The 13,037-nt window shown below is 31.4% G+C and overlaps 1 protein-coding gene across 8 annotated transcripts in view; it reads right to left on the bottom strand.

The window, feature by feature from the left end:
• osp (myosin phosphatase Rho interacting protein outspread) overlaps nucleotides 1-12,758 on the bottom strand; it is a 679,682-nt gene extending 666,924 nt beyond the window's left edge. For all 8 annotated transcript variants that reach the window (XR_012756241.1, XR_012756240.1, XR_012756239.1 and 5 more), the window contains exon 1: nucleotides 12,242-12,758. Coding sequence is in view for 5 of the 8 variants with exons in the window: in XM_075364979.1 (XP_075221094.1) it covers nucleotides 12,242-12,370 (129 nt within the window). In the remaining 3 variants the exon portion in view is untranslated. The remainder of the gene's footprint in view (nucleotides 1-12,241) is intronic.
• Nucleotides 12,759-13,037: the final 279 nt, after the last annotated feature.

Here is a 13,037-nt window from a genome sequence, read left to right as displayed (position 1 = left end):
GCAGTGCAGTCGTTCCGCCGACAGCTTTTGCAATTATAATACCTTTTGTCTAACTAACCGTGGCTCGCTGCCAAAGCGCCTACCTTCTGCCAATCAAACTGTCCAGGCGGACCTTAGCCACCCAGGTTCCTACTCTACTAGATCCCCACGGCCGTCCTGCGCAGGGCGAGGAATTGAAGGTAGCCAGCAACAATTGCCCAGTCTCTGCGAGTCCCTCCACTTGACTCGCAGATCAAAGAAAGAGTTTACTCTCTCAAGTTTCCTAACAACTCTGGTACGCTCAGGTTCGTACCGAGGATAAACATACAGGACATGGTCCACCGTGTCATCGACCCCACAAGCCGTCGTCAACCAACCTAAACCTAGCCAAACTATCCCTAAAAGCACCACGTCCCGAAAGAAATTGAGTAATATGCCGATTGAAGGAATCCCAGCTAATTGCTCGCAACTCCCTAACATTTGTAAAAATACCATACGTGTATCGACCGGTAGAAGAATCGTTCTACCTAGCTTGCTAAGAGTCAAAATCATGGTATTCAATTTCTCGCATACGTCCTGACGTTAGAAGGCCTTCTTTCTTGGAAACATACCGTTCGCCACGTTCTGTAGCCAAAATGTCAATGGGTTTTATGCCGGCGATCACAGTGACTGCCTCTCCCGAAACAGTTCTGTAGCCACCGACAACAGCTAATAATAGAAGACTCTGGGCTCGCAAAAGAATATCCCGATAACAGCGTGTAACGACAGGTACATTAAACAGTCTAATAGTAATTTTGGTAATAGGAAAAGGTCATACGATAGACAACCGACAATAATCGAGAGTTTCAAAAACCGTTCGATTAAATCCGTACAATAACCAAACCGACGACTGACTAACACTAAATTATACGATGTTGCAAGAAACGGAAGATACGAGTAACCGTACAGCAGTGTTTCTCAACCTGTGGGGCGCTCCCAGGGGGTGTGATAACACTAAATGGGGGGCGCGAGCAACTCGAGATGAAAATATTATTAAAAAACTTTTATTAATTTACTGAAACGAAAGCAAAAATATACATTCTGACATAATAAATAATAAAATACACATTTACACTGATATGATACACTTATAAATAGGATTGTATCAGTACTGCGCAATGTATTTAATAATTAACTTATCAATACTAAATTAAAACAAAGTTTAATAATTATTAGCGACTTCCATGGGCTTGTCTTGCAGAGAAAATTTTATCGATGGAGGGTTTAATATTAGAAATAGACACTCTTGAAATAGAGTTGAAACAGAGACATGAAATAGAGTTCTTTTTCCATATTTACCCGAGATCTATATTTTGTCTTCAAAGCAGCCACCGTAGAAAATCCGGTTTCGCAAAGGCACGATGTTGAAAACGGTAATAGTCTACGAAACGCTCTTGTTTTCAGTGTAGAAAACTCATCATTCACCCCTGCCCAAAATTCAGCGAGTGGTTCATTACTAAATTTTCTTTTGATTTCCTCACTTGCCGTGAAGTCTATAAAGATTTCTTCTTCCGTAGTTGAGAGCTCTTCGGTAGTATTGTGAAATAGATTCCTAATCCGTACCTTGCTACCGAGTTGTCGTCAGCAACAAAATACATTTTTAAATTCTTTACAGGCATAGCTAAATGATTTCAACGGTTACAAAAACAACTTTCACACGCTGTTCTTTAGCCTTGTAAGTTTTAACACAATCATCCACATTTGCAAACATTTAGAGGGTTTTTTTCTTTAAATTTCTGCACCGCAATTCCAATTTTCTACAAAAAGCATTAACTTTACCACTCGTATCAGAGATATGAATATTTACTCCTTGGAGATGAAGATTCAAGGTACTTTATTTCTCGAATATGTAGACCGAGTAGCTCGATTCTATCATAAATAAACCACCTCGAAATTTTTCGGCTTCCGGTCAGTTTTCCTCTTTTAGAAAAACGGCGATTGCACCTCTTAATTCATCAACACGTTGCAAAAATTTCCCGCGTGATAACCATCTTGTCTAGCAATAAAATAGTAAGCTGAATGTATTGCACCCATGTCTTTACAAAATGCAGAAAAGTTTCTTGGATTTTAGAGGTCACATTTTTATATAATTTGCAACGGTTACAACTGTCGTTAGTAGAATATTCAGACCAGGACTCATTTCTTTGGAAGCCAGAGCTTCTTTGTTGATCATGATCATGTAATGTATCCAGACACACTGCGGAGACATTTGCTTCACAAACGCTTGTATACTTTGGAATCTTTCAGACATTGAACGAGCACCATCGGCAATGCTCCGACGCAATTTTTTTACTTTATGTTTGCTTCGTTTTTAAAATCATTAAAGATAGCAAATAATGCGAGTGCTGTTACTTTGAGTTCTATTGATTTGCAGAAAAGTAGATCTTCTACTGCTGACATACCATCACAAAATCGAACGTAAGCAATGAAATGATAATTTTTATTTCTATTTGTCGCCTCATCAAGCTGAATTGAAAACAATTTGTAACGCCGACTTCCCGAAAAGCTGATGTTGTACATCTTCAGCTAAATCACCGATTTGACGGGCAACACTATCATTTGATAGAGGTATGGGCTGCAATCGTTTGGCTAAATTATCTCCAGACATAGTTTCTACAATTTCAGTTGCAGATGGCAAAATAAGCTCTTCACCGATGGTATGAGGCTTTTTGCATGTGGCTTTTTTATATGAAACTTTGTAAGAGCCAAGTAAAGTTTTTTCATTCACAGACAAGATTTTTTAAAAATGATGATGCTTTTCATATGATTTTAATTTTAATACGAAGAATTCTCAGAGTTTGTTAACGTACTCGCTGTGAAGCGTTTCCAAATGTCATTTAAGTATATTAGGTCTCATGCTGTCTGCTACCAAAACCTTTGAGCAAATGATATACAGAGGCCTTTCTTTCTTCTTTATTTAGTTCAGTACTGATAAACCCAAAATTTAACTATTCTTGAAAATATATTCTCGATTTTATTTTCGGAACCACGCCCCGGAGGTTAAAAAAAAGACTCGATTATGCAATATTTAATATAGAATTCTGAAAAAGATAAAAAGTAAAGAAATCATCGGGTCCGATTTGTCCGGCCTTGATCAAATGACGTTTACCTAAAAAAAAATCATAATTTTTAGAAAAATATTCCGCGACCAAATAATAACATTTTAATTTTTTTAATTATACCGTATGTAGAATACGATCGCTAAAACGTTACCGCCTTGAACGCTCGTCGATATGGGTGGTGACTGGAAATAATGCGATCTAACAATTTTCTGCCTGTTTTCACGCATAATTTTTGCAAATCGCTAAATAAATTTCAGGCATATCTCGACCGATTCGAGTAAATAAAGTTTTATCTAATAAAACGTAATTCGAGAAAAATAGTGTTTATAAAACCGGTAACGATTGAAATTTTTTATTTTCATAGGTTTGAAAATCTATTTATTATGTAGAAAATGTTGTCGGGTACACTTGCATTAAATTTCATTAAAATATATACCGATCCGTTTCCAAGATACAATTTTTTTTTAAAACAAATGGCGGACAAACAGAAAAAACCAAGATCGGACATTTGTTCACACGAAAGTTTTTATTTATTTTGATGTCCTTAAGTTCTGCCAACATCTTTCGTTACCTGTACAGTAATTGCCGGGGATATATATTCGTACATAACATTACAAAAATTTTTAATAACTTGCTTTATACTTTTTAGTCGTACTTTAATCAAATTATTATCATAGCGCACGAGTTTAATCAGTAGGTTAATTTGGATTTAAAAAGATAACTTCATATACTAAAATTTCTAATATATTTATACAATATAAAACAAATTTTCAATCAAACATTTACTACACAAAGTAACGAAATAGTAAAGTTTTTGCGCAGTGAAGTTTTTATTTCATTTACTTAATTAACTATCACAATTTACGACAAACGTTTTTACGAGTTTTTATAAAAGATTTCTCATTCGATCCATCTCTGATAATGCATCATTATCGCAAGGTTTTCTTCCTGTAAGTCCATTGAGAGATCTAACTCGGCTTCACCTTTAGCAAAGACTTTGGACCCAGATAAACAATTGCGTAATCTACAGTGCTGCCTTGCATTACGGTCGGTTGATGCCCGATGGCAGCAATCGGCGTTCAGCAGTTCCGTAACTGTGCAGGGGAGGAAATCGAATGGCTTTTGGCTGTATTACACCTGCACCCTTAATTTACCCTCGTTCGCGGAGATGTTTGCAAAAATACTGGTTGAAAATTATATTGTCACCCGATCTTAGTAGCTGTGCAAAATTTCATCAATCGGCAATGTCAGGAAGTATGTTAAATTAAGGATGCAAGATTTGAGGACAAACATGGAAAAACACACTGCGAGTTAAAGAAAAGCAAGTAAAAATGGATACCGTTATGCCTTCGTGACCGATGAGATCAAATCGGGATACTTATAACGAAATATCTTGTGCGTCGTAAGGTATATATTACATCTACACGACCCGTAAACGGAGGTGGAAAGTTTGCACGTTACACGATGTCGTTAGGAGATTCGATCGCCGGTCACAGAAACGATGAAAACCGTATACCTGCAACGCAACTGAATGTGCAGTCATCGAACGCAACTGTAATAGGGCGTTTAATAATCGTGAAAGAAGCCTGCAAAATTGTCATTCACGCTATCTATATTACAGGTTATAACTCCATTATTAATTGTTCTCGTCGACCTCTGTCTCCTGTCGACAATTCTAGTGTTCTAATTAAAACAATATCCTGGCTAATAAAATCTGCGATGTGAAAAGCCTTAATGTTCATTATCGTTTCGCTAACGAGGCAAAAAATCTATAAAAAAAAACTAAAGGAAATTTTTAAGTAATCGTTTATTTCAATAAATCTTCTAAAATAATATTAATGATAATTACGATCCGATTATTTAAATTTATATCTGGGAGATAAATTTCGCGTAAATCGTTGTTTCATGCTATCATTTTTTTTTTTTTTTACTTTTATTAGTCACAATATTTTTTTAAAAACATATCGATATCAAATTACAGTTCGGTAATTGTTCTGTTCCTGGTTCAGGCTTACCGGTCCTGCGACAAAACCCTTTACCTCAACCCTTCGACTCTAAAAACAAAACCTTCCGATAACGTAAGCGTTTAATTCCAAATAAAGTAACAAATATTTTACGGTTACGCTGATATGAATATATGTATGTGTGTGTGTATATATATATATATATATATATATATATATATATATATATATATATGCCTGTTTGCAAAGAAGGCAATGTATTTATAACTACATCTCACTGTTTCAGGACATATACAGTACACGTAGATCTCGATAAAATAATTTATTCTAAAAGGTGAAAAATCTTCCGACAATTATTTTTATAAAGGATGGGTGACGACCGTAAAATACTTATTTATTATTATAACGACTAACGGCTTGTTAAATATCTAAAAGGGAATTACATATCCTCCAGTAAGAGAAAATAGAAATACGATAGATATTTTTAGTCCTTATTTCGAGAATAAGACTGGTCCGAAGTACAACGCGACAAATGATTTCTTCTGCACGGTTTCCTCTTACTAAATATTATTAATCGATATTATTCGATTTTAAATTACCTGAATCACTACCTTTAAATTTTAAACGCTACGGTTCACTCTAACTAGAAATCAAGTGTTAAATCTTTACGTTTCATATAAAGAAAATGGGGCCGTATGTTATAAAAAAGACAAACTCCCGTCACGTTTTTTGATGAACTTTTAATCGTTTAAGGTGTACTTTATCGGAAACTTAGAAAAAAAAAGATTACGTTTTGAAAATATTTTGAAAAAATTACTGGAGATAATTTCTTTCCGGTTGAAAATTACCTAAATTTTTTGTTTTTAGTACACCAAGGATAAATTTAACTAGAAAAAATAAAATAAATATAATTTTCAAAGAATTTTTTAATATCAATTTCAGGATCCTCCCGCAGAGAAGAAAAGGTAAATATTTTCAGTAGTAAATTATGTATCATAATTTACTACTGAAAATATCTTTAGCAAAAAAATTTTAAGGATTAAATATTAAAAAATAGTTTTAAATATTTATTGAGATTTGATATCCAGAATCCCCTCTGGAAGCTGAAGAAACACCAGGGGATAATTCAGCGAATACAAGATACCGTTGAGAAAAAAAGAATATATCAATATATCGTCTGTACAGTAGAACGTGTACAAATAAAATATATTACCGCAAAACTCCATCTAAATGCGTAATGAAGGTAATCTTCATTGAAAAGGTTGTGGGTTCAAATCTCAGTCGGGCTTGGCATTTTTTTATAGTCTAAAAAATTTATTTTTTTTTAAACGTTAAAAAACAATACAGTAACTGTGTGACTACATCGAGCCTGTAGTTACGTCCACGAATAAAAAAAAAATATATAAATTAAAATAATTATTTGCCGAATGTCGGATTGCATGAAAAACCTTCTTGTTTGTGCCGGACTGTTTTCAATATTCCTTACTATGTTCACCATGATTTGAAAGTTTTATAATCGTTTAACATGAATCGATAAAATCAACAATACTGAAAACGGATTTACTTTCTAAATAATTTCTAATCAAATATTAAAATTAATTAAATAATAAAACATTTACGATGAGATTATTAAAATATTTATTAATATAATATCGATAATTACTTTAGAAATTTCAAATAATTATGAATTTATATATTGACTCCTAATATTCACTGAAACATCAGTTTATCTTATCTGTATGAAAAAAAATTTTATAAAATTTATTAGCATACATGTTCAATTCAGAAATTAAATAAATTATATAAATAGATTTCCAAAAATATGTAGGCTTAATCGCCAGCTGATAATAGAAATTTTACGCATCCAATCAGCTACGCTGTAGTACATTATAAGAATAGTTTAACTGATATTGAATCAGTTTAATTCCATTACGAATGTTCTCGTCGATCTCTATCTCCTTTCGACAATTCTTCTCGGATTCTAATTAACAAAATATTCTAGCTAATAAAATATGCGATGTAAAAAGCTTAATGTTCATTGCAATTTCGCTAACGAGGCAAACAAACTAAAGGAAATTTTTGAGTAATCGTTTATTTCAATAAATGTTCTAAAATATAATAATAATTACGATCTGGTTATTTAAATTTTTCGTAAATCTTTGTTTCATGTAATCATTTTTTTTTTTTTTGGTCACAATAAAAAAAGGAAGTCGACTGAAAATACTGCCGCAAGAAAAATGCAAGGGCGGTGGTGGTGGGTGGTAGCTAAACGCTCGGCCGTTCCGGCCAGCTTGAAATTGAATTTACGCGTTCAAAATAGCGACGTGATTTCAAAATTCAATTATTTAGCTTCTAGTAGATGAATTTCCATGTTTTTTTTTTTTTTTTTTGTTAAATAAGCGTCTTTCCGAGTACTTTTAAGCTGTGCATTTTAAAATTAATTTAAATAAAAATTCGGGTAGATATTCAATTTGTTTAAAAGCAAAAAATTTCAGGTATGTTTGAAAACTTCCCTAGGCTCTCCAAATTAACTAATTTAAATTGTTCAAAATGCATTTGAAAGTTTGAGGGTTCATTTATATACGATTAAATTTTCAAGAAGCTAGAGACTTTTGAAGCTCTACAAAATTTTAAAAATCGAATTTTTTTAAAAATCGCATTTTTAAACCACCCGATACAAAATATTCTAATCAACCTACATCAACTAATCCATAACTAAAATAACAAAAACTAAAAAACCGATTTAAGAAAAAACCTGAAGAATAAAATCTTAAAAACCACATTGCAAAGTTATTGCGCAAAAACTGTCGAACCGATTGTGATGAAATTTGGCGTGTTGCTTTATCATATCAAAAAGTTCTCTGAAGCAAAATCTGAAGATCCTATGTATAATATAAGTACTCGAAAAAAATTACCAAAATGTTTCCTTTATTTTAATTTTTTAACAGTTATTGCGCTATTCTTGCATCGATAATAATATTTTTCGATTTTTAACCGATGACATTGTGTGTAAAATTTACTAACAAAACTTTTTTCTCTGTCGATCTTCTCTTTAAAATTAAAAGTTATCGAGTTATCTAGGGAAACTGGAGAAAAAAATTGGATATTTTTGCGATTTTTTTTTCATTTTGTTAAATGAAAATTTAAGCACACCTTTTTCAACGAAATAATAATCATTTCTGATGATCTTCCGGAGGCATTAAAGAAATAATTAGGAATCATATAGAAAAAGTCCAACCCAAAACAGATACCGCCTGGACTATAGATAGCAAATTAAAAATGATCTCTATTAAAACTAGCGAGTTCTATATAAATTCGTAACTACGTAATCGGATGAATTGTAAACGATGGAAAAAATTCTAAGTCCAAATCAGGAATCAAACTTTCTTTAAATACACAGGTCGGGACTCTACCGACACGACTATCCTGCGATTAGGATGCGACTACGGTTTTCAATTCAGTTAAATACTTTCACACATCTCACAGAATTCAAAGTCGGTTTTCTCTTTCTATATAAAACACTTTTTTTTGCTTGAAATAACCAAATAAGCTTAAAGCAAGCTAAATGAGATTCGTTTTATATGTTAATGATCTGTTAATTTATAATTACGCAAAGAAAACAGGTAATAAAGATTTGTACAATTAACAGTTCTTTTTTACGAGTAATCTAAATCGCATAAAATAAGACATTAGATTTCATTAATTCATTGAAGAAAGCAAACATATTAAGTGCATAAAATAACCCAAGTAAGTTATCAGAATACATTTACTAGCAACAGTTCAGTTTCAAATTTTGGGTTAACGGATTCAATTACGATTAGCATTATGAAACTACACTGTAATGGCACTGTTTCTTCAGTTTTTATACAAAGGTTATGCCGATGAAACCTACGGGCTCATTTACAAATTGCATGGTGTGCTGAAGAGAAATAGACATGCAAAGTATCACCTCGCAACAAGAACCGGAAAGAAATGTTGTCATTTCTAAACAGTAGCTCAAATTAAATAAATATATTAGACTTTAAAAGCAATCTATTAAAAAAATGTAAAAGTATGAGAATGTATGAATAAAATAATAGCTAGATGTTACTATATACACATTACACACTTTTCAACTACACCTAACACTAAACTATCTATTTAAATACATATATATATATATATATATATATATATATATATATTTTTTTTTAATATTTGTTTCTTATACGATTCTAATAATTTACAAATTTTAACTGGATTTAATTTTTTTCTAGCGGAGGACATCTAAATTATAACACGATTTTAAAGGGTAGGCCCTGGACAACATCACGGTTTATTATGAGATACAGGAGATATATAACAGGTGAAAAATCTCAAATCACGATCTACGAACGCCTGCCTCTTCCTCTAAATACTGGGGTAATTTTTTTTTAAATTTAACATTTTTAAGGAGCCAAAAATTAATTATAAAAGTATAAAATTAGCAAACATTAGACGAGAAATAATTACCAAATTTATATATCTGAATTACGATTAACCTATTATACCGATGTCCACGGCGAAGCGATAACGTCTGTAACTTTCATCCAGAAGGTTCTGAGTTTGAATCCCAGTTATGCTAGACTTTTTTTTACATATTAAATAATTTATCTCGGTACTTACGTATTAACGCCACCGCAGCTACAGCTTTATTTAAAAACAAAGTAGTCAATCGGATTTCGGTGAAAAATGGGCCGATACACAGTTTAACATAGATTCAAAACATTCTATTAATTTTGATAAATGGTTCTTTATATTTATTTATTTTATAAATACAATTTAACCAAACTTAACCTACGCTCGCTAACCTTGACTAATTAACACCGTAATTTTTTGAGTATTTATTTAATAAATTCAGTAATTATTGCAATTATTTATTATTTAAATAATCAAAACACTCCTGTTAATTAACACTCCGATTGACTACTTTGATTTTAAATAAAGCTGTAGCTGCGGTGGCGTTAATACTTAAGTACCTTTATCTCTCATAACTAACTGCAACTGAGGTGTAATCGGAAAAATATTATTATTACACTTAACGGTTATATTTGAGGTGAGGATTTTTCTTTACAAACACTTTCATAGTACGTACGGTAATAAACATGCGTGTTGTTAATTTACAACTGAAGAAAGAATTACATTCTTCTTCTTCTCCTTCTTTATTTTTATTTAAAACCTTTCAATCGATTCATTTAATAATGCAGTATAGTGTGAAGGTGCTTTTGAAGAAAAAAAAATCTTAAAATATTTTTGTTAATTGTCGTCGTAACTGTACGGTTGTAGCTGATCTGACAAGAATCACTACTAATCCTCAAAAGAGAAATAGCAAAATTGTAAGAATAATAAGCATATCACGCCAGATCACCTTTATCATAGAGATGAATATACTGTTATATATTGGTGTGCGAAACACACTGAAATCCAGATCATGTTCAACCCTGCAAATGACCCGGTCATTCTGTTACTAAAATTTTTTTTAATAACTTCTCTCTGTATATTTTCTTACTAAATTGCATGTACTAGCGCGCGCGCGCGTACACACACACACACACACACACATATACTATATCTACACAGAGAGGGGGAGAAATAGAGGTAGTAGCCTCCAAATTAGGTAAACATTTATACAATATATAAACATTATACATTAATCGTAAGCACATTACGTAAACCCACTGAGATTATAAGTTAACCATCAACAGAAAGGAATAAAAAACCTTTAACATAACAGAATCATAATACTTAAGATCTGAAACATATTTTGTATGGAAATCTGCTCGATTGAACAGCAAGTTAACAATAACAGTTTAATGATTGTTTATTGGATATAAAATAGAAAAAATATTTTTTTAAATAAAAAAACCACTTTTGTTACAAACCTGTGAAATGTGAAACAAATAATGTAAGGTTTCCTATCGCTAGGTTTTTAACTATTATAACAATAAATTTTTTTTTTTTAAATAATTAACTTTTAAATATTTATAAATTGGGCAATCTAAGTAACAATAAAGTCTAAAAATAATTATTTGTTACTTTAGAAAGATCAATCGTATTCGTTGTTCTCAAAAACTTACCAAATATAAAAAAAATATTTTTATTAAACATTTATTACACTTAAGTATATTTTTATAATATAAATATAATATCAGATCTTGGCAATTGCTATTCATTGTGAAGTGTTGTTTACTTAGTGCATTAAATTAATCGTGCATTGCATCGATCGGCTACAATAATTAATAATATAAAACCAACTTTATGCTATACAAAAAAAAAATTATCTTCTTTCAGAAAATCAAGTACAGTTCTGAAATGGCGTATTAATATGCATAATTTACATATAATCTAATATTTAAAAAAAAACGACATGAACAGAAAATATTCATTATCTCACAGTAATACACTAAAATGAACTGTTTACACCCAAATTTTGATGTATCGTAACTTTTTTTTAGAGTAAACGTTTTTATATGGTCACTGTTTTTCTTTTATAGACTATAAAAAAAATAATTTTAAGGACTGATGATATAATAATAAAACATATAGACCTTGAAATAAACGAAATATTCGTTGTACCTTGAAAAAAGGGTAAAAACTTGCAAAAAACTTAAAACTTGAAATTTTGATAAGAGTTTCTTGCTAAAATAAGATTTGCATTTTATGGAATAGGAAAATAGGTTTTTCAAAAGTAAATAAAATCGCATACACTGAGGGAGGTTATTAAAAAAAAATTTATAACCTAAAAATATGAAGGGGCAATCAGCATTTTAAAGTAAAATTACAAGTAAAAATTTATTATTTACATGTTAGAACATGTAAGAACTCTTCTGAAAAATAAAAATTAACGATAATGAGAAACCCTAAGTTCGGTCATTTCATGTTTCAATGTGGATGAATTCATGTCTGTTTATGAAGGAATAAAAGTGCATAGTCTACGAAGATTAATAAATTTAAGGAACTACAACTACAGGTATAAAACGAAAAAACTATCCTAACGAAAATTCATACATTTTCCTTCAAATATTAAATAAAATTTACACCAAACGTAGAGAAGCTGCTTTTATTAAGATTCTAATCCTTAAATGAACGTTTAACAGATAAATCATTCAAAACAAAAAGTAAGTTTCTAACACTTAGAAAAATGAAGTAGCATAAACAGTCCGATTTAATAACACTTACCCGATTGCTCTCCAAAGCCTCAGCACTGTGTTCTTCCTTTTGACGAAAACAATTTGTACACTTTGTTTTGTTAAAAATATTAGGTGCAAACTTTCGACATTCCCCTGATCTAATAAGTGGGCTAGACATGGTGAGAATAATTTAATTTAAAGGTATTAAACGCACTATTAAACGAAGTATTGAACAGATTGTGCGGCTGTTCAGTTATTATTTTGAAAAAAAAAATTGAAAAATGACACGATTCGTTACAATTGATTCGGTAAGCCCGCCGGCAGAGCCAAACACAAATTTATACCTGGGCCTACTACATGCCGAACTAATGTCTATTATTCCCGTTTTTTAATAACACATACCGAAATAAAATTGAATATTATTCATAAATTCACTGATATAATACAATATTGTTAATTGGCACATCTTGAGTTTGATTAAAACGTTTAGAAAACTTCTAATATCTTAACGAAGTAACATAAACACAACAAACGTTAAAAAGCCATTCCACTAACCGAGACAAGAATTCGACACAGACTAAACGAAATAAACCAACACGCAGTCACTAAAATATGGCAGACAGGTTTTGAAAGTATACGTTTAGTAGCAGAACATATCGCGCTATCTAGCATGAAGATTGAAAACTACATCATTGACAAGCATCCTACCTGCCAACATGTGAGACTAGTGTGGTAACTTTATGTAATAAAAAAAGGGTAATTTCTTCAGATTATTTCGTTTCTTTACATATTTTCTTTATTATTATTTGATATATTTTCTCACTTTTTTGTATTATTATCTCATA

This window comes from Lycorma delicatula, chromosome 4 (genome assembly GCF_047948215.1).
Source record: "Lycorma delicatula isolate Av1 chromosome 4, ASM4794821v1, whole genome shotgun sequence".
NCBI lineage: Eukaryota > Metazoa > Arthropoda > Insecta > Hemiptera > Fulgoridae > Lycorma > Lycorma delicatula.
Note: the sequence above shows the minus strand (reverse complement) of the source record. Positions and strands in the feature narration are given on the sequence as shown.